Source organism: Sceloporus undulatus, chromosome 5 (genome assembly GCF_019175285.1).
Source record: "Sceloporus undulatus isolate JIND9_A2432 ecotype Alabama chromosome 5, SceUnd_v1.1, whole genome shotgun sequence".
NCBI classification, from domain to species: Eukaryota; Metazoa; Chordata; class Lepidosauria; order Squamata; family Phrynosomatidae; genus Sceloporus; species Sceloporus undulatus.
The window spans coordinates 92,614,015-92,635,734 of NC_056526.1; the positions used below are offsets into that span (position 1 = coordinate 92,614,015).

General features: G+C 37.2%; 1 protein-coding gene across 2 annotated transcripts in view; it reads left to right on the forward strand.

Annotated features, from left to right (window-relative positions):
• The window catches only part of ADGRA3 (adhesion G protein-coupled receptor A3), a 64,346-nt gene extending 43,198 nt beyond the window's left edge, over positions 1–21,148 (forward strand). The window contains exons 9-19 of one of the 2 annotated variants that reach the window (XM_042468436.1): positions 3,032–3,233; positions 4,145–4,294; positions 6,218–6,379; positions 6,664–6,867; positions 8,868–9,078; positions 9,455–9,663; positions 10,734–10,849; positions 12,815–12,938; positions 15,654–15,799; positions 19,307–19,402; positions 19,547–21,147. In XM_042468436.1, coding sequence (XP_042324370.1) covers positions 3,032–3,233; positions 4,145–4,294; positions 6,218–6,379; positions 6,664–6,867; positions 8,868–9,078; positions 9,455–9,663; positions 10,734–10,849; positions 12,815–12,938; positions 15,654–15,799; positions 19,307–19,402; positions 19,547–20,792 — 2,866 coding nt within the window. In that variant the 3' untranslated portion in view covers positions 20,793–21,147. Of the gene's footprint in view, positions 1–3,031; positions 3,234–4,144; positions 4,295–6,217; positions 6,380–6,663; positions 6,872–8,867; positions 9,079–9,415; positions 9,664–10,733; positions 10,850–12,814; positions 12,939–15,653; positions 15,800–19,306; positions 19,403–19,546 lie in introns of both variants that reach the window. The other variant, XM_042468437.1, reaches the window with a different exon arrangement.
• Positions 21,149–21,720: the final 572 nt, after the last annotated feature.

Consider the following 21,720-nt stretch of genomic DNA (forward strand, 5'->3'; position numbering starts at 1 on the left):
GTACACACTTATCTTCTTTTGGTACTTATTTCTTCAACTTTTGTCAGTTTGATCTCTTTTCTACTGGTCAGTGTAACAACACATTGCCTCAGGAGATGCCAGCTATAACAGATCCTCTCTATAGACGATAACTCCTTTTTTAATGTATACGTATTACATACCTCAAAATGTAGTAATATGATCTCAGCCATGTAAATAATAAAGCCATTGTCTTTTATTGATGCTTGTTCATAATTTACACACACACATTATGTGGAGATATTTGGACTTGCAATTAGCAGTAAAAACAGGTGGCAAGAGCTTAAATTAACCTGTACTGCTCAGTGATTATTTAGTGTAATAGGATTTTGCTCCTCTAGAATTCATTGGAAGAAAGCATAGTTTCTGGAACCATCTTTTCATTAGAAGGTTCAGTAGAGCTTGGTTTTCTACAAAAGGGTTTTGTCTGTAGTATAGAGTAATAGCAAAGTGTTATTTTCCACCATTTAAAGCCATACAGAAATCAGTGTTTGATTTGTATAGGAAATTATTCTGAGCAAATGGCTATAAATGCACCCAGGAACATTTACCTTTATTATTCTTGGTGTGAATGGCTAGAGCTTAGCTGGAAGTATCTGTTTTGTACCTCTTCAAAGCCATTTCATATTGAAGTAGTAGAATTAAAATCCATTTCTTCTCCAGGGAGAAAATATATATGCGCAAAGAGAAAGGTACATGTGCATTGGATGTACTTTGTTCATTTTAATCTGATTGTCCTTTGAAATTCAAAAAGTCTATCTCGCTATTTGCTCAACAATATAATTTTCTACAACTGCCTAATATAGTGTGCATCATACACAGAGTCTAGTTATTTCTCACCACAACAACATATAAAATAGCAAGCCTTTAAAAAAAAACTACTGAAATGTTTAATGCATGTTTCTTTCAAGATTTCTCTGAAAATAAGATACCTTATATTTTAAGTTATCTAGCGCTAGCATCCTGATACCAACAATAGCTCCCCATACTTCTAGGAAACCTTCAAATTGGACATAAAAGCAATAATCTTCTCCTGCTGTCCCACGATCACCACCACCACCCCTAGTTGTTGGTATTAAGCATAATGCATCCTGCATTCCAACTATGTACCAAGAGGGCACTTTGATACATACCGTATATATTCAACTATAAATCGGCCTCATGTATAAGTCGAGGGCAGGTTTTGAGATTAAAATTATGGATTTTGATATGACTCATGAATAAGTCAAGGGTAAAATTTATGGGCATGTAAATGAAGATGTAAAAGATGAAGCAAAGGAAAACAGTGCCAAAGAACTTACAAAATTCTAGCAGTGAGTGGTAGAATTTAAAGAACTATATTTACAATGACCCATGGATACGTAAACTCAGTTTTTTGGGGGTCAATTTTTAAACCTAAATTTCTAGACTTATACATGAGTATATACAGTAGTTACCAAACTAACAGTTTTGGTTGAAAAGTGAAAGTGTAGTCTCCACAAGTGTTCTAAAGGGAGTAGGAATACATCTTGTGACTCTGAAGTCAGTACAGTGGGCCACTGTTATCTGCTGGAGTTTGGTTCCAGGACCCACCATGGATACCAAAAACCGTGGATGCTTAAGTCTAATTAAATACAGTGGTATAGTAAAATGGTGTCCTTATATAAAATGGCAAAGTCAAGATTTGCTCGTTGGAATTTATATTTTTTGGAATATTGTCAATCCATGGATGCTTGAATCCGTGGATAAAAAATCTGTGGATATGGAGGGCCAACTGGACAATCCTTTGAATGATTGGTACATTTTGCTTGGTCTCAATACTATTTTGCTTATTAAAACAAAAAGATGTGAGCAGGAAAATGGAGTTTTGAGGGGGGAATTTAATTAAGTTTCTGTGTTACGGCATTGAGAGAATGAAATAGTTTCTACAGAGTTCTTAAACTCTTTAACATAATCCCTTGGATACTGTTGGTCCTGGTTCTGAGAGGAGTCAAAGTGTTTGATGCTTTATTTGACAAGTAGAGTTACCATTCAGACTTGAATTACTGTGCTGACTGATACAACATTTATTAAATTACAGTTAAAGTGAGAGATGAATAGGATACAATCCCTTTTGCACTTCAAAAGCAGCAACCTATTTTCAGAGAACTAGTGCACACTTTAAGTGATGTGGTTAACAAATTTCCCATGGTTGCAGTGTATATTTTATTCAAAAATACTTTTCACTTAAAATCATGTACAGTGGATCTGGCCAAGCAATTTCAAATTCATATGGTGTGTTCAGTATCATCTGCTCACCTTACTCCTGTAGTTACAAGCAAATATTTCTAATGAACACTGAAGCCTCTCCACCCACCCGCCACCCCCTAAAAACCCAGCAACTATATTTCAGGCTTAAAAATCAGTTTGGTATTTCAAACAGTTTAGTTTCATGCTTTTTACTCTTCTAAGCAATGCTGTGTAAATCATTATGACAATGAAAAATATTGTCTTCAAATTCTATTTTTATTTGGATTGCTGGCTCCTATTGCCCCTGATGGATTTCCATCCAGACTCCTCTTCTGTCTTGAGTTTGGCAACTAGAAGATGAAGATAATATGATCCAGGGAACCTCTTTTGGTCCAGAGGCTGTCTTTTGCTAACTTCAGTGTTAGCAGACCTGTTGACTCAGGCATGGGTTCTCAGGTCAAAAAATTAGTTTGGAATTATAAAGAATGAACAAATTCCTTTGGGAAAAGTGGTATCCTTCTCAAGAATTGGTGTATTTAAACAACAACAACAATAACATGACATTGTCAGATTGTCTTAGCAGTAGGGTGCTGAAATGAGGATGCTCTAACATTTAACATCACAAGACTACAAAAATTCTTTGAACTACACAAGGTGATTTTTCTGTAGTTCATAGACATAGATTACAATATGTCTTATTTTGTTAAATAGTTCTAAATTCTTTTTACTAATATTTTCATGATAGCTGTGTAAATTAGTCTGATTCATTTTATTCTATTTTAATTGTTTGCCTTCTACTCTTTAGGTGGCCCCGAACTTTGGCAGGCATTACTGCATACCTGCTGTGCACTCGTTACTCAGCTGGCAGTGGAATATATCCTGGCAGCTCTCAGGATGAGAAGAGAGCTTGGCGTAGATGTGATAGGGGAGGATTCTGGGCTGCAGAGGATTATTCTCGTTGCCAATATGCAAATGATGCCACTCGAGTCTTGTATATGTTTAATCAGGTTATTCATGCTTTCCCTATCTCTTTTGTGGAATTGTTTACAAATAAACTCTGGAAGGCTTTTCAGGCAAACTTACTGAAGAACATATATAAATCATTTAGAGATTTTTGAGAGATCCGGTTTGCTCTTTATCTTCAGTGGGAAGGGGATACCTAAACAAACTGACTGTACATGCTGTCAAGGAGAGTTTTCTTTGCTTAGAATAAGCCACATCCACTTGGTAACCAAGTTCTTTTTTTCAGAGTTGTCTTAACCTGCACCTATATTGATCATAGCAGTAATGCCTGAGAAAATTTGAGCTTGGTGTTAGAGCAAACGCACAGTTCGGTCCCTCCTCATCACCAGGCAGTATTCCTTAAAAACAATCTGCTGCTCAGAAGGCACTAGCATCTGATGTTATTATTACACTACCATGTGACAAATGGGGACACTGCTAATAGAACAGGATCTTGGCCTTTGTCCTTCCTCCTACTTCCATTTGGATTCCTTATTAAAGGACATTAGGTCTAAGAGAACCATATGATAGGGAGACATTATTAAATACAGTCGCCCCTCCAAGTCCATGGGCTTGAAAATCTGTGGAGGGGCGACCACCATTAACCTTAATGGGACGCATGCCCCGCATGCACATGCCCATTCAAGCCTATAGGGCTTGAATATTCGTGAGATTTGGAACTTGCGGGGGGGGGGGGGGGGGGGACCCGGGGGTAACTGTACTCCTGAGTTTTTAAAAATTTAAGTGAAGGTTTATTTATACACACACACACACACAGTGCTTATAAAAGATAATTTAATCCAGTGTGCTTTGAAATTAACTAACCTATGCCTTTGTGATTTCATTGTAATCAGAACTGGTAAACACTGACTTCCTGTGATTATATCATTTTTACAATTTTCTGTTCTCCATACAGATGCCCTTGAATCTCACTAATGCAGTAGCAACAGCTCGGCAACTGCTAGCTTATACTGTTGAAGCAGCAAACTTTTCTGACAAAATGGATGTTATTTTTGTGGCTGAAATGATAGAAAAATTTGGAAGATTTGCTGAGAAATACAAGGAGGTAATTATTTTTAGTTCTAGAAATCCTTTTTAAAATGTTCTTTCTGAAGCTAAGCTATACTATCAGTTAAATTTCCAACAGTTTTCTTTGAAATCTTCTTACAATTTACTCAGAACAATTAAATCAGAGAACATTCATCAAATAGTATTTAAGGGCAGCTGTTTCTCTGTGGTAAGAAGCTTTACATTTCACTATTGAACTTTGTTTTCCTGTTTAAATGTTTGGAAACCACACAACACTAAACCTCTTTAATCAAACTGAAAAGAAACTTAGAAATTAAGTTAGAAATCATTGGTATCATTTTTTTAAAAAAATATGTTGACAAGCTCTATATTACCACAATTTCACATAAAATGTTTGTAGAATAGTCCAAACCCTCCATTAAGTAGCTGATTTAATATGACCTGAGATAAATGTAGGCCATGCTTTACTGTTTGATTTATTACAATATAAGGATGATATTTATGATGATGGTGGTGGTGATGATGATAATGATTATTAATAATTTTATTTTTATCCCGCCTTTCTCCCAAAAAGGGACCCAAGGCAGCTCAAAATATAAAAACACATTAAAACAACATTTTTAAAAAAAACAACACTTAAAATAGTCTAATTAAAAGACAAAAAAGTTAATTTTTTAAAACATACAAAATTTAAAACATACAAATGTTAAAAATAATCTAAACCACCCCCACCTACCACCTCCAATAAAACCAGGCCTGCATAAACCCGAAAATCCCTTGGTATGGCCTTTGTTCCACTGGCAGTACTCTGAATCCAAACCAGTGTTCTTACATTGGTTTCATTCTCATCATTAACTGCGTCACAGTTTTGCCATCAGTGTATGCTGTTTCTCTAAATAGCTCTGTTGATAGTATTTTTGAAAATGCTGAAGACACTGGGGAGTGGTGATTCTGAGACCAAACATATAGAGCAAAAGTTGGGTGAGGGTATGTATTTAAAAAAATCAGACAAAAATATTTTTCATAAATTACTCTTATAATACTAGTCTATGGAGAAAAAAATAAGAGGATTTGCAGAACACAGGAAGCCAATCATTTCCTCTCCATCTTTCATACCCCTATCCCAACAGGGTTTCAAATTTGACTAGGCCATGGCATATAATTCTGAGTTCATTTGTATAGCAATAATAGCAAGGAAATTTTCTTTTTAGATTTTTCCCCACACTCTTAGTCTGTGTAATAGCAACCCCAAACAAAGCAAGCAGACACACCACAATATCTTAAATTCCCAGCTCTGTACAAACACAAATTTATTCCATGCACTTAATATTATGTCAGGAAATAATTGTTCTGTGTAAGAGCAAAACTTTTTGGTTCAGCTTAAAATGGATAGATGGAATTACAAATGATTAGGAGGAATTTGCTCTCTACCTCAGTAAAATGTATTTTCTAGTCTGTGGTGGAGAACTGTAGCTGAAGATCTGATTATAAACATGAGGACTTCTGCTTATTCCTAAAGAAACAGTGAGACCAGAATCTGTATGCAAATATATTCAAGATAAATAAAATAAAAAACCCTGAAACACAACCATTGAAAGTAATAGTGCATGCAGTGCAAAAATAGATGTGAAATATAAATAATAGATCTGAAACAGAAAAGTTGAAATAATGGGATAGTAACAAATCTCAAAGAGATTTTGCTACATTATATATAAGAATTTAAATTCACAAATATTCTAACAGGTATGTTCACTACTATATATTGCTTTACATTTAGTAATGGAATTGTAAAATGGAGAGGGAGGAGCTTTGAACTGAATTTTTGAAGGCATGATGAGTAAAATGAAATTACCAAACTTATCTGATAGATATTTGGATAGATGGAAGTTAAAAAAAAATCATGTGTAAAGCATACTACATAAGCACAGATGTCAACCCTTCTGTTCTCTTTCTCTACTAGCTCGGTGATGTGATGGTTGATATTGCAAGTAATATAATGCTAGCTGATGAACACATCTTGTGGATGGCACAGAGAGAAGCTAAAGCTTGTACTAGAATTGTGCAGTGCTTGCAAAGTATTGCTACATACCGGCTAGCTAATGGAGCTCAAGTTTACTCCACAGTAAGAATATACTCATTTTTTCTCATCAATAAGCAGTACTTTATTTGAACAGCAGCATTTCTTTTCTTCCAGAAACTCCAGTTTTTAATGGAAGATCCTCATCTATGTTACATTGCACAACGTTTGGAAATTTGTTCGGAAATTTGATGTCCTGTCCAGTCACTTTCACTCTTTCAATTCTTAAAGACATTCTTCTGATATTAATAAAGCATTTGAAAACCAATGGTTATATTTACCAGTGGTTATATTTACAGTTGAACATTTTAAATGTTTTATTTCTACAGTATTCTCCAAATATTGCTGTGGAAGCTTATGTACTAAAGAGTTCTGGCTTCACGGGTATGACCTGCACAGTGTTCCAGAAAGTGGCTGCAGCAGACCGTATAGGAATTCCTGACTATGGGCGAAGGGATTTGGATGGAAGTCTTGATAAGCAACTGGGCTTTAAATGCAATGTTTCAAATACATTGTCAAGCCTGGCACTTAAGGTAGGTGAGTGTGAACGAAACATTTTTTGGGAAAGCATTTTAGCATAAAGGGCTGCTTGATCTGAGTTGAGGAAAACATGGCTGTGCTTACTTATTTATTAAAATAAGTATATCTAAGCTAAAGCCAATGCTCTCAATGTGCTATACAATAAAATCTAGTTAAACAATTCATATGTTTAAAGATTAAAGTAAAAAATTATGTATGTTCTGAAAACATGGTAAACTACGTAACAGTTTGAAGCAAATCAGACAGCTTTTAGAGATAGGGGGTCTGTGTTCTCTGGGTATGTATAGCAGAGAAATATTTAATTTCTAGAAAAAGCAGTATTTAATTTTTAAAAAAATGCAGTTTAATACAATCTTTGTATCCACAATCTGCTCCCATTGTTACCATGGATAAGTGAAATTGCAGTTAACAGCGAATACTGTATTTCCAGCAGAAGTTGACCATAGAGTCACACTGGAGGATCTCCAGATGCCTAGAGAAGAGGCTTCTCTAAGCACCTAGAAATCCACCAGCATGACTGTATGGTCAGCTTCTGCCAAACATTGACCATAGAGATGCTGGAGGACTTCCAGATGCCTAGGGAGACTTTTTTTGGACATGAGTAAGTGAAACCGTGGTTATCTGTCCTGCATATACAAGGGTTATACTGTATTTAATTTCTAGAAAAGGCATTCAGAGATATGCCCAGAGGCATTTGTATCATACTTATCCTAAGACCGACTAAAAACACAGTATCTGAAAATTACTGCCTGGTTCTTGGCCATAAAAATTTTTTGTGAGGATTCAAGACAATGATATTCTTGTAGTGGAACCTTGTTTTTCTTAGCAGCTGAATAGTGTCAAGAGCTGCACGGTAGACTTTGTTTTAATTTTAAGCAGTTGTTTAAGAGTGATATTTAGAGATATCCTAAAATAACATTCTTCTGTCATAGATCTGGATGTGGGGGGCACACCCTTTCCCGATTCGCTGAATTTCTTTTTTTGGTCAGATTCATTACATTTTAATTGTCTAGTAGGCACTAACAATTGATTGCCAAACTTTTCACAGTTCGATTAATTTTTACAGATTGCTATACGTTTAGGACATGGCTGCATATTCCTTTAACTTTGTTCCCCCCCCCCCAACCTTTTGTTAAAAAAATATTCTAGGAACATCTGGCAGAGGTAAGAATCCTCTTCACATGCTTTGAAGGATTTGTATGTCAAGCGATACTGAGCATTACAATTGGTATATAGTGAACCAGCAACGTAAAATATGTGTGTGGGCTACCCCAAGCACACATTGAGGAGAAGGATTCATTCTTTGAGATGGAAGGACAGAATCATAGAATCATAGAGTTTGAAGAGACCACAAGGGCCATCCAGTCCAAAACCCTTCCATGCAGGAAATCGCAATCAAAGCATACCCGACAGATGGCCATCCAGCCTCTGTTTAAAGACCTCCAAGGAGGGAGATTCCACCACACTCCAAAGGAGTGTGTGCCACTGTCGGACAACTCTTACTATCAGGAAGTTCCTCCTAATGTTGAGGTGGAATCTCTTTTCCTGGAGCTTGCATCCATTGTTCCGGGTCCTGGTCTCTGGAGCAGCAGAAAACAAGCTTGCTCTCTCCTCAATATGACATCCCTTCAAATATTTAAACAGGGCTGTCATATCACTTCTTAACCTTCTCTTCTCCAGGCTAAACATCCCCAGTTCCCTAAGTTGTTCCTCATAGAGCATGGTTTCTAGACCCTTCACCATTTTAGTTGCCCTCCTTTGGACACGCTCCAGTTTCTCCATGTCCTTTTTAAAATGTGGTGCCCAGAACTGGACACAATATGCCAGGTGGGGTCTGACCAGAGCAGAATGGAGTGGCACTATTACTTCCCTTGATCTAGACACTATACTTCTATTGATGCAGCCACTGTTCAAAGCAGGAACAAATAACACCTTGGAACCATTGTCTTTTGGCTGCAATATTAACCTTGTTTGTTTATGTGTTTGCTTGTAGAACACCATTGTGGAAGCCTCCATACAACTCCCACCTGCACTTTTTTCAAAAAAGCATAAAAGAGAAATAAAGCCAGTAGATGACACTGTCTACAAGCTTCAGCTGATTGCATTCCGCAATGGAAAACTTTTCCCAACAACAGGAAATTCAACTTTAGCTACTGATCAGAAACGCCTCAGTGTGGTCACACCAGTTATCCTCACCAAAATTGGTTTGTTTCTTACAAATTTTGCCTTAACTCAGTGCTGCTTTATTACACAGTGCGCTCGTGCTATAGGTGGGTGCCCCATACATGGCTTCCACCTTATGCGGAAGCTGCGCGACAGGAGAATGAATGGTGCGCGCGCCACAGGTGCACGTACTCTCCTGCACCACAAGCACGAGCCCCATTTAATCGAATGGGACTTGACCTTATGCGCCATTTGGCTTATGTGGTGGGGTCCGGAATGGATCCCCCGCGTAAGCCAAGGGTGCACTGTAATAGCATGCCTTTTTCCTGTGTCTTTACTCTTTAAAAAGTTGTTGCTTTAATTTTACCTTGCATAAAGAAAAAAAATCTGTTTCTTTATTTCTTTATAAACAACAAGATGGCTTAAACATACCCCATCAGGACATTCCTATTAACGTGACATTGCGGCGCATTGCACATGGAGCAGATGCTGTTGCAGTACAATGGGACTTCGATTTGCTGAATGGACAAGGAGGATGGAAATCAGATGGGTGTCAGATTCTTTCTTCAGATGAAAATGTTACTACTATACAGTGCTACTCACTCAGTAACTATGCAGTCTTGATGGTATGTGAACTGAGCCTCCTCCAAAAAAATTTTTTTTCTGTATTGGGTGGTTATATGTTATATCCAAAAGTAGAGAGGTTCCTTGACAATTATTTATACTTAATATATACTGGTGCTTTGTTTATATCTAGGTTCAAATCTCTGTCCACTGGAGTTACCTTGACCACATTATCTCAGGTTTTGTAAAGTGGGAGTTTCTCACCCGTTTTTTCCTGTGGTTGCCAGCAGCTTATATTTAACTATAACATGCATATGTGAACATGCATATATGAATCATGGTAATGCATATTAAATCTGATAAGTTTTTCAGTATAGATTGATCATGGAATTATATGTCTTTGGATATTCAATCTCCATGAAATTCAAAGTTTATGCTTAATCTTTCTATTAAGAAATTCAGTATGTGATGCCATGGTCTGTGAAGCCCTTATACAGAAAGAGATAAAATAAATGTTTTTTGAACAGTTAACGTTGGTAGGTATTTTTTAAAAAGTTAATCAGCTTAATCCCAGAACTGAACATTTTTCTTCTTTGATTCTTACAATTATATCTAATCCTTCAGTAAAAAGAGAACAGACTATTTGTTTTTTAAATATCTACATTTTGGCTTATAGTTAAGGAAGGAATCAGTTTCATGTAAAGTATAACTGTGCCACCTGGAGGAACAAAAAGAAACATTATTCTGTCTTCTCTAACAGGAGCTATTCAGATGAATGGATTTAAGCAAGCATATTAATTTTGGGAGAAGTTCGCAGAAGTTCAGTCATTAGTTTTCTAAATCTGGCCATTGTATTTTTCTAAGTGGTTCATACAGCTTTAATAATTCTTCTCTATCTGCATTATGATCCACTCTTCAATAACTATAACTCTTTCTGTTCCTTGGATCCAGACCATTGAAATAAGCACTGGAGAGCAGCAGTTATGTTTTATGGATTCTGAATTGCTAAACTAAAAGTTTGTCTCTTCCCCAGTTCCTTTTTGGAAGGTTATAGTGAAGTGTATAATTCTTAACATCAAGTGAAAATATACATTGGACTGATGGCTTTCTATTGTGCTCTCTTATCTGCCAGGATTTAACTGGACATGTTCAGTCACCTGGCTATCTACACCCAGTTATTTATGTGTCTGCCGTGGTTCTGCTGATGTGCCTTTTGCTGATCAAACTTAGCTATATCTATCACCACAGGTAATGTAATTCCAAACATATATTATGTAATGAAACCAAGTAATACTTAGCCAGATTCACATTTCTGTAATATAAAAGTCGTTAAATTAGGCAAAATACTATTCATGGTATAAATAGTGAGACAATTCAGAAGCACTCTTATCAACCACCTTTTGTTCTACTGCTAGCTAATATCCATAACAGTTGAATCTGGTTCAGATCCTTGTCCATCTTTGATATATTTCTGCCTGTAAAGCTGAGGTACATAGTAACACTTGAAGTACAACTTCAATCATTCTAACAGGCATCACTCTTTCTGAACTAGAGAGTTCACAAGCTATACCTACATGAGCTGTTCACTTGTCTACATCCTCTTTCCAAAGCAATTATGTCATTGTTCATTAAATAGTGTGCACTGGAGTCAAATTTAGGCTCATGAAAACACCTTGGTGGAAGTAGGCTTTCCCACTCTCTCCTCCCCAAACCAGCCCCCTCATAATGTGACACAGATTATTGGAGGATCTTGCTGTACAAGGTGAGCTGTGATGTATGTGGAGAGGGAATCTCCTAAAATAGGCTTAGAGGCACCATCTTAAGCCACTAAATTATTCCTAAAGTAAATAAATGTGGAAATGCTCATATACAACTAACATCAGATCTGTTTTGACCATAACTTGGGTTGTCCACAGTGGTCTCATGTCATGTTCACTAACTTACATATGCATATAGAAGGCAATCTAACCACATCTGTCATCCAGATCTCCCAGATAAAGTAAATCAAAAGGGTAAGAGTAGTATTATTTGTAAGTGACATAGAAAATCATTGCCACAAATAACAGAAAAGGAATAATAAGAATTTGAAAACAAATCAGACTTCAAAGAGTCACTCAGTAAAAAATAAACCCCCCACTTACAGATGGCAATCTGAACATGTAAAGGTTTTTTTTATTATTGTTGTCTGCTACATCCACTGTTTATTTTCCAAGAGTAAACCCATTGAAGTGATTGTGTCTCATGTTGTAACTAATAAGTCCCACTCATAAAGATTTGTTCATAGCATGTTTGATGTTTGTTCTACATGAATATTTTTATATTTATTTACTTAGATAGCCATTAAGCTGCTTGTCTTTAATTTTTGTTCCATATATTTGTAGCATGTTTGTAGAATTAACTTATTTATATTACTTATTCCAAATAGATTACTGGCTGTATTTTGTTTTCTCCTAATATCTGGATTACCAATAGTCTGATACAGTATTAGCATAGCAGGTGCATGAAAAATTGTCCTGCGGAATTGAAACGGAATAACTTACCAATTCAAAAAAGTCTTTGTAATATACAAGGAGTTGCAGATCTTATTTATCCTGTTTCTAGGAATTTATTTCAATGCAGTTGAAACTGTGTTTGGAGAAACCTTGTGCTTTTTGTGTGGTAGGTTGAATTGGTTTTGGAAGCTTCAGACATCTCTGAAGCTTCCCAAAAGAATGTTTAATGAGAATATTTAACAAGCATTCTAGAATAAAAGCTTGCCTAGTAATATTGCTTACAACCCTGACACTAATATTGTGTTGCAACATGAAGATGGAAAATGTTGACTATGATCTAGGGCATTCTCCTATTCATATGGATTGATAAGGCTGAATGGGCTTGGCTGAATTGTATGAAAAGGAGTATGTACCTTACAGTACCTCCAAGACTCCCTGAAATTCAGAGAGATACTGGCAGAACAAGGTTCTCTGAAGACACAAAGATTGAAGTCTTTTGTTGTCTCCCCACATGCATTAGGTTCTCCTCCAATTCCCACCTTTAGAGTCTTTTTTTCCTTAACATAAAGTACAATATTTAGCATTGCTATTTGCATCTTTACCCACAAAATCCCTGCACAGAAAGTCTGATGACATACTTCAGGTTAAAAATCAATGTTTTGTCTTATTTGGCTATGTTTGACTGTGTATGTGAAATACTGTTGTTTTTGTTATTTAACAGTGTCATCAGAATCAGTCTGAAAAGCTGGCACATGCTAGTTAATCTCAGCTTTCATATTTTCCTGACATGTGTGATGTTTGTTGGAGGCATAACCCAGAGCAAGAATGCTAGCATCTGCCAAGCAGTAAGTGAAATATGTGTTTGGAAAACTGCAGGAAAGTAAATTGTAATAAGAGAATTTAGAGGTAGCAGCAATTATTTTGTTGAAACACACAGAATATTTTTCTATGCAGCTTTCAAATAAAATGTCAGTTACATATTATCTTCTAGGAAACTCAAATCAAAATGTACGTTTTGGAACCCTATGTTAAGATTATACTTTATTGTTTAAAGATGCGCACCACATAGTTGAGGGATGGCATTATGTAGAGCAGTAAACTATCTTCCTCCAGAGGATCTTTCCCACATAGATTTCTCTGCCAACAAATTCCTAAGCATTACAGAGGATGTGGGAACATGTTCATGGGTACACACCTAGGTCGCAGGCACACAAGAGTATATCTAGCACTTCCTTGTACTTTTGTGATGTATAGGAAGATTAAATAGTAGCTGAAATATCTTACCTGTATTCTTTGAAATTATAGCGGACCCTCAGGATTCTCTGATATAAATTTTCACTCAGATAACATATGTTGTTGTTAACTGCCCTTGAGTTGGCCCCAACTCAGAGGGACCCTGTGGATGAGACATCTCCAAGCTCTCCTGCTCCCCACTGCTGTGCGTAGGTTCTGTAAGTTCATACCCGTGACCTCCACCTTTTCTAGCATTATTCTGTTTTCTAATGAGTTATACCTTCTCATAAAATGGCCAAAGTACAACAGTCTCAGTTTGATCATCTTGGCTTCCAGGGAGATTTCCACCTTGATCTGTGTTAGGACCCATTTATTTGTCTTTTTGGCTATCCACAATATCCATAGCACTCTTCCCCAGCACTACATTTCAAAATAATTTGTTTGCCTCGTAGCTGCTTTTCTTACTATCAAGCTCTTGCATCTGTATGGTGATGGGGAATACTGTGGTTTGGCCAATTCTAACTTCTGTGCTTAGTTGTATATCTTTACTCTTTAGGATCTGTTCTAACCCTTTCTTGTCTGCTTTTCCCATTCCTAATATTCTTCTTATTTATTGGCTGCAGTCTCCATTTTGATCAGTGTTTCATCCAAGGTAGAGGAACTCTTGCTATTTTGATCTTCTCATTGTCTAGCGTAGGTCTTTCATGGTCATTTTTTGTTTTCTTTTTGTTTAGCATTAAGCCTGCCTTTGCACTTTCTTCTTCCAAGTATGTGATGTTTTCTGCTAGTATTATGGTGTCATCCACATATCTTAGAATGTTGTTGTTTCTTCCTACTTTCTTTACTCCTCCTTTTTTCAAATCCAAGCCTGCTCTTCTTATGATATTTTCTGCATACAATTTGAACAAATAGTATGATAGAATGCAGCCTTGCATGACCCTTTGCCAATTGGGAACCATTCTGTTTCTCCATTTTCTGTTCTTACTGTAGCCTCTTGTCCTAAGTACAGATTTCTCATCAGGACTATCAGATGTAGTGGCACTCCCATGTCCTTAGGAGTCATCCATAGTTTCTCATGATCTGTGCAGTCAAATGTTTTGCTATAGTCTATAAAGCATATGCTGATTTTCTTTTGGAATTCCCTGGTGCATTTCATTAGCCCTCATATGCTTGCAATGTGGTCCTTAGTGCTTCTTCCTTTCCTGAACCCTGCTTGCACCTCTGGTTTTTCTCTCCATGTATGATTGGAGTCTATCTTGCAGAATTTTGAGCATAGTTGTGCTTGCATGGGAAATTAATGCTATGGTTCTGTAGTTGCCTGCAGTCTTTTCTGTCTCCTCCTTTGTGGATGGAGATGTATATTAATCATTTTTAATCTGTGGACCACCACTTTGTTTTCCATATTTGTTAACATATAGCATATTTTAAAAAAAAGTAGAGCAGGGCCCTCCAGATGTACTTAGACTACAGTCCCATCATCCCTTACTGTTGGCTGTACTGACTACACCTCTTGAGAGCTACTGTCCCAACAAAACCTAGAGGGTTATAAATCACCTAGCTCTGGTTTAGAGTATAATCTACAAGGAATATGCCCAGTAGTATTCCAGCTAAGTAGCTTCAGCAGTTCTCGTGTATTAATTTGAGCTTGTACTTACCCATACAGACTTTAAAATACCACAGTTTTGTTACTACTTCATCTATCTAAATTAATCATTGAGCCTCCAAAAAGAAATTGCAACCTTGGCAAAACTACCATGCTTAGACGCTTAGGAAGGATTACTGTTTGCCGCCGAGGACTGGGAGAGTAGCTATGTATATTGCATGCAAATTTAGTCATTGTGAGATGAAATCACACATTACGAATCCATGTAATGGTAGCATTGATGGGCCTTCTGTGGGTGAAGTGCTGCTTTGTGAGAAGACCGTTAAGAGAAGTGTTTTAACTTTTCCCCATCTGCCATAGCTGTGCACATGGCATCAGAAGAAGCAGCACAGTGTATGCTGAAAGCAGCATATAATGTACCTGTGTATGACACAGGTGCACTGTATACCCATTTCAGTATAGACACTAGGATTTATTCCTTACCAAGTTACTAGTCTTGGCAAGCTGCCCAGTAGTTTGAGAATTAATAATTAAGCCTTTGTAGTTTATCTTAGGAGAGTAGTTATTTCATAGAGGAAATAGCACATCTATGCTTGGTGTATGTTGCTATGCAGACTTTCAGATGTGTCCGCACTGTTGTTACTGCATGTGTTAAACATATGATATGCTAAGTAGATATTATATCCCATGTGAATGTTTTACTGACTTGACACCTATTTTGCAGGTTGGCATAATTCTACACTATTCCACACTTGCCTCATTACTGTGGATGGGAGTCACTTCTAGAAATATCTATAAACAAGTTACTAAGAAAATGAAAAGATGTCAAGATCCTGATGAGCCGCCACCACCCCCTAGACCAATGCTTAGGTGAGAAATATTTTCTGCTTTATTTAGTGTATCATTGATGGGATTTCTGCTGCGAGAAATAGAACCCTGTATAGAAAGTGAAATGCTAGGTATAGACTAAGGCTAGCATGCTTAGAGCACATCCACACTTGGGAAAGAAGTTGGTTTTGTTGTATTTCATCCATCATTTTTAATTAGCTTCAGTTCCAGCATGAGTATTTCAAGCTGAGTCCCGCTCCTTCATTTTTATGGTTCAGAAGCTAAAGGCAATTTTGAAGATTTCTGTGATGACCTTCAGTAAAAACTTTCACGGTGTAAGTAATAAAAGATTGACTGTATAAAAATTACAGGCATAAAGAGCAGGAACAATTAAAATAATATATAAAATTATTTAATACATTGTTCATATGGCATTTACAGGAAATGACCATGTAAAGAATGAAGAGCTACACAGTAATATCAAGTCATAGCACATTAATACTAGTCAAGTAACAAATTCATACATTTAACAGTTTAGTAACATCTTTAGTTTGCAAAGCTGTTGTATTTTTTGTAAATGTGCATAATTTAGATCTGATCCTATCAAACACCTTGGAAGTATCAGTACCTTCCTAGCAATGCATTAATCCTAGCCTAGATTGAGATAATAAAGCCATATCATTGGCAAATTGCTAAATTTATATCTTTGACATATCAGAGAAGATAGGATTACACTATAATAAGAAATCCAAGTAACTCTGGAAGCTATAAACTGAACAATAAAGGGATGAGGGCATGCGCATGTCAAACCCCTCTTGTTGGTATAATTTCCTGGACAGATGACTTGAATACAACATACCAGTGATGATGAATCATGGTCAAGTGCTCTCATTAAATAGAGTTGGGCCTACTATTTGTAAACTCTGCAATTGTTCCATAGTTTGGGGCATGATATGGCATCTGATGCAGCTCTTAAATGAACAAGAACTACAAACAGCTTTCTGTCACCAAGCCATGAATATTTCACAACAAGATACAATAAAGCTATAGGAAGATCTATCATTGATTCATACTTTTTGAATCCCATTTCTTTGTCTGCAGTCACATTTAGTTCATTTAAGATTCATAGGGATCTGATATTTCCATTCTTTAATATATGGACACAATAAATAGCTATTTAAATAAAAGCCATAACATTTGCAAACAAAAGCTTATTCAGGGCAACTTACATTACAGTTGGCCTTCCACATTTGCAGATTTGACTTTTGTGAATCTGGTTATTCACAGATTTGATCACTCTAGGAATCTCTAGGTCCTTCAGCATGACTTTGTCACCTTGTGCCAAAAGGCATGCTGGAGTACCTAGAGATTTCTAGAGAGAACACTTCTCTAAGCATTTGTAGGTCCTTCAGCACAATTTTGTGGTCAACATCTGGCAGATCTTGACCACAAAATTGCCCTGGAGAACTAGAGATTCCTAGAGAGGTGTTCTCTCAGGTTTAAAAAACAAGATTTTTATTTGTGTTTTTTTCACTTTCACAGGGATCCCCCTAATTCCAGCCTATGTGGTGGGTCTACTGTACATTATAAAACGCTAAACCTAATACAATGTCTTTGATATTAAAACTACCTTAAGACTAGCACCAGGCACACCTCTTTGTGGTAGTCATTACACAGGAAAGGTACATTAACCAAAATGTCTCTCTTAACAGGCCTAATGTCTGGTGGTAAGGAGTGAGAAGACAAAGAACAGGGCCACAGATGATGGCTGGATTGCTTGGGCAGCCTTGGTAGAAGGCTGTTTTTCACTAGAACATTGTGTGTTTCTTAGGCAATCCTAACAGTACTCTACATGATACAGAAAGTTTTGTTGGTTAGACCAACAAAACTATCATTGTTTTGTAGATTTTTTTGTGATATTGTATTTTACTACATAGCCAACACACCTACCCCTGGATATGTTTTCTAACAGTACTTTGATATCCTAGTAGCCCACACTTTCTGTATCATGTAGAGCCAATGTACCCATATAAAAATTTCATCAGCCTTTGTGCTTGTTACATGCTATCTACTAACTACTGATTTAACCATTCTTTGCCACTACTTTTAAAAATACCATTCCAAGCTCTGCAGAAGTATATATAAATTAAGATTTGTTATTACATATTTTATGTGCATATAAAAGTGTACATATATATTTATATAAATACATGGTTTCTATATGTTTATGTCTGTGCTTGTGTGAGAGAGCGTGTACATCTGTGGAGGAAGGATACATCTTTCCCCATCCAAGAAAAAGAGGGAATTTTACCACCTACGCGCTTTATAGTTCAGGGATTGGAAAATTTTCACTCTTGGGCATCCCCTGCTGGTGTTCTAGCTCCCTCCAGACTCTCCGGAGCAGCCTTCCTCTAGCCCACCAAAGCAGTATATTACTTTCCTGAAAGCTTCCAGGAATGGCATTTCACCTTTTTAAATAGTCTGCACACATATCCATGCAAACACACACACACACTGATCTACCTAACATCAGAATAATACTTGTTTTTCAAAACTGAAAATGTTTTTGTTTGTTTGTTTGTTTTGATTTTTCTATTTCATGTGGCCCCTCAAAGTGTCCGGGGCAGAAAACTGGATTAGAAAACTGCTGCAGTTGCCTAATCCCCCATCTTTTCTTTCCCATATAATGGAAACCTACCTATCCTCTCACGCACACACACCAACAAACACAGAGACATTCATAATTGTTCCTGTTTTTATCTCTGGTCGTCACATATCTAAGGATTTAAAATGCAGCATGTAAGAATAGTAGGATTCCTGCTATGTGTTTATATAATGTGCAGCTAACTGCACTGTTTACGTATTAAAAGAAAAACAGAATAATTTCAGAATATATTCCAAAAAGATATGTGATGAGGAAGGGTGGGATCATTTAAACCCTTTCTGGCTAAAAAAAAATGCTTATATCAAATTCCTCCCATCACAGTGGCTTCCCCACTAGACCCAAGGGTTCATTTTCCTTAATGTGTGCTATTTAATTGTGTTAATCTGCATTTGTCCACAAGGTGGCATAAACTGGTCAGCTTTCTTCATAACTCAGCAGTATTTGTAGAGAAATTCTGTTGCTCATACAAACCAATATGTAAAAACAAATGAGAAAATCTGTTCGGAATTTTCTCTGCATAAACCCAATTATTAGGGGTGGAAAAGGTGGCATATCTTGGGCACAAGTTCAGAGGGGATTATGCAGCAGGTTGTGAGAAGATATTTGGTTGAATCCCCGAACAATTGTTGCTGTTCAAATAAGGTGTTACTGGACCAGAACTGCAAATAGTCTGATCTAGTATTAGGCAGTTTACTGTATCTCCTGTGAACAGAATGCCACATTCGTGATGCTTCCATTCATTTCCCATATAGTAGTTCAATTAGGAAACAGAAGAGCTGGCACATAAGTTTCCAACTAAGCTGTATTCATGGAATCCTTCCTTTGGATGGTCCTGCACAGAAGCTGGTAAAGCGTGTCTCATTATCTTCTGGGTTGTTTTTCAGGTTCTACTTAATTGGTGGAGGGATCCCTGTCATAGTCTGTGGAATAACAGCTGCTGCAAATATAAGGAATTACGGAAGCAGACCTCAGTCAGCATAGTAAGTTTTGTCTCACTGATATGTAGTTGAGGAGCTATAAGGGCTGAAATACATTGCTTTTTAAATAACTTGAATGCTTAATATTTTTTTAAAACTCATAAAAAATGAATGCCTTTCTCAAGATTTGCTTCTTTTCTTTTACAGTTGTTGGATGGCATGGGAACCAAGCTTAGGAGCTTTTTATGGACCTGCTAGCTTCATTATTTTCGTAAACTGTGTGTATTTTCTCAGCATATTTATACAACTGAAAAGACATCCTGAGCGGAAGTTTGAGCTTAAAGAGCCAACTGAGGAACAGCAGCGTTTAGCACCCAATGAACATGGTACTCTAAACCATCAGGATTCGATTTCTGTATCTCTAGTTTCCACTTCAGCTTTGGAAAATGAACACAGTTTTCATGCTCAACTTTTGGGTGTGAGCCTCACTTTATTTCTGTATGTGACACTGTGGATTTTGGGGGCCTTTGCCGTTTCTTTGCCTTACCCATTGGATTTGGTATTCAGCTGTTTTTTTGCAGCCATATGTTTAAGCCTGAGTGGTTTTCTGTTAACACATCATTGCATTAATAGAGAAGATGTCAGACATGCTTGGATAACAGCTTGCTGCCCTGGAAGGAGCACATACTCGGTACAAGTTAATATTCAGCCCTCGTCCAGTGCAAGTGGGACAAATGGAGAATCTGCCAAATGCACCAATAGTAGTGCAGAGTCATCTTGCACTAATAAGAGTGCATCAAGCTTAAAAAATTCCTCTCAAGGTTGTAAACTAACCAACATCCAGGCCGCAGCTGCTCAGTGTCCACCAGGCTCCTTAGCACTGAACACTGGTGCTCCACTTGATAACAGTCTTACTGAACATTCGGTGGACAATGACATCAAAATGCATGTGGCCCCTCTTGAGGTACCTTTACGGACAAATGGACACCCAGGACGCCATCACAAAAACAGGAGTAAAGGACATCGTGCCAGCAGACTGACAGTCTTGCGGGAGTACGCTTATGATGTCCCCACTAGTGTAGAAGGAAGCATCCAAAATGGTTTAACCAAAAGCCGACAAAGTATCAGTGAAGGCCATTCAAGGAGTCGAAGAGCATATCTGGCTTATAGGGAACGGCAGTATACCCAGTCCCAACATGACAGCAGTGATGCTTGTAGTACTGTTCAAAAAGGACACTGGAATACTGAAAAGTCAGTGCCAAAAAACCTCAAAAAGGATGTGCTGAGGAAACCAATTGTGGAGGACCTGGAAGGGCAGCAGAAGTCCTATGGCCTAAATTTAGCTGTCCAGAATGGGCCATTGAAAAACACTTCCCAGGATGGGACGTTACTGAGTGCTGACAGCACAGGCAATATCAGGACTGGGTTATGGAAACATGAAACTACTGTGTAGTGTTACTGGACACCCTTAAAAGAGATGTAAAGGAACATTCTTTGAATGCTATGAATATTTCCCCGGTTTCCACATAGGTACTTGGAATTGGATTGGGAGCGGGTTGGACGATGGGAAATCTGACATGTGAATATATTTTATACTTTTTAAAGTATTTCTGTGCCATTTTTACAAAGACCTGTGCTGTTCTGTGAATCTTCCATGATCAGTGTCCGGTTTTAAATGCAAGATGGACACTATTTTTTTTACATGTAATATTTCCTTCATTGGGATATGTCCAACACATTTCACTTTTATATTTAAATATGTAAAATAAATAATTTTCTCTAAAAAAACAAAACCCAATCTTATGTATGATACTGATTCAGACTGTGAAAAAAAAATGAAATTAATAGCATTTTAATACATCAATCATTTATTTATTTATTTATTTATTGCTGCTTAAGGCAAAGTCCTATTTACATGGTCAGAAAATACCCTACTGATATTAATGGAACTTCTGAGTAGGCATGTGTAGAATTGCATTGCTAGAATGGACAATTTTACAGGGCCAAAAAAGGCTAAGTACACACTGTCCAAACTGTACGTTCCAATCAACCAGAAACCCTGGTGGCACAGTTGTTAAATGCAGCCACAAGGTTGTGAGTTTGATCCCAGAGGACTCCAGTTGACTCAGCCTTCCATCCTTTCTTAGGTCAGTAAAATGAATACCCAGCTTGTTGGGGGCTATTGGCTTACAGATTGCAAACCCCTTAGTGCTTAGTTCACTATGAAGCAGTATAGAAATGTACATTATATTGCTATGCTATTGCTCTCTGTTGCCAATAGACAATACCCAAGTTCTTCTTGTGTAGGAAAAAAGTAGTTGAGCATTTTCTAACTTAAATATTAAGGTCCCTGTACAAACTCTATTCTGTCCTGTTAGAGA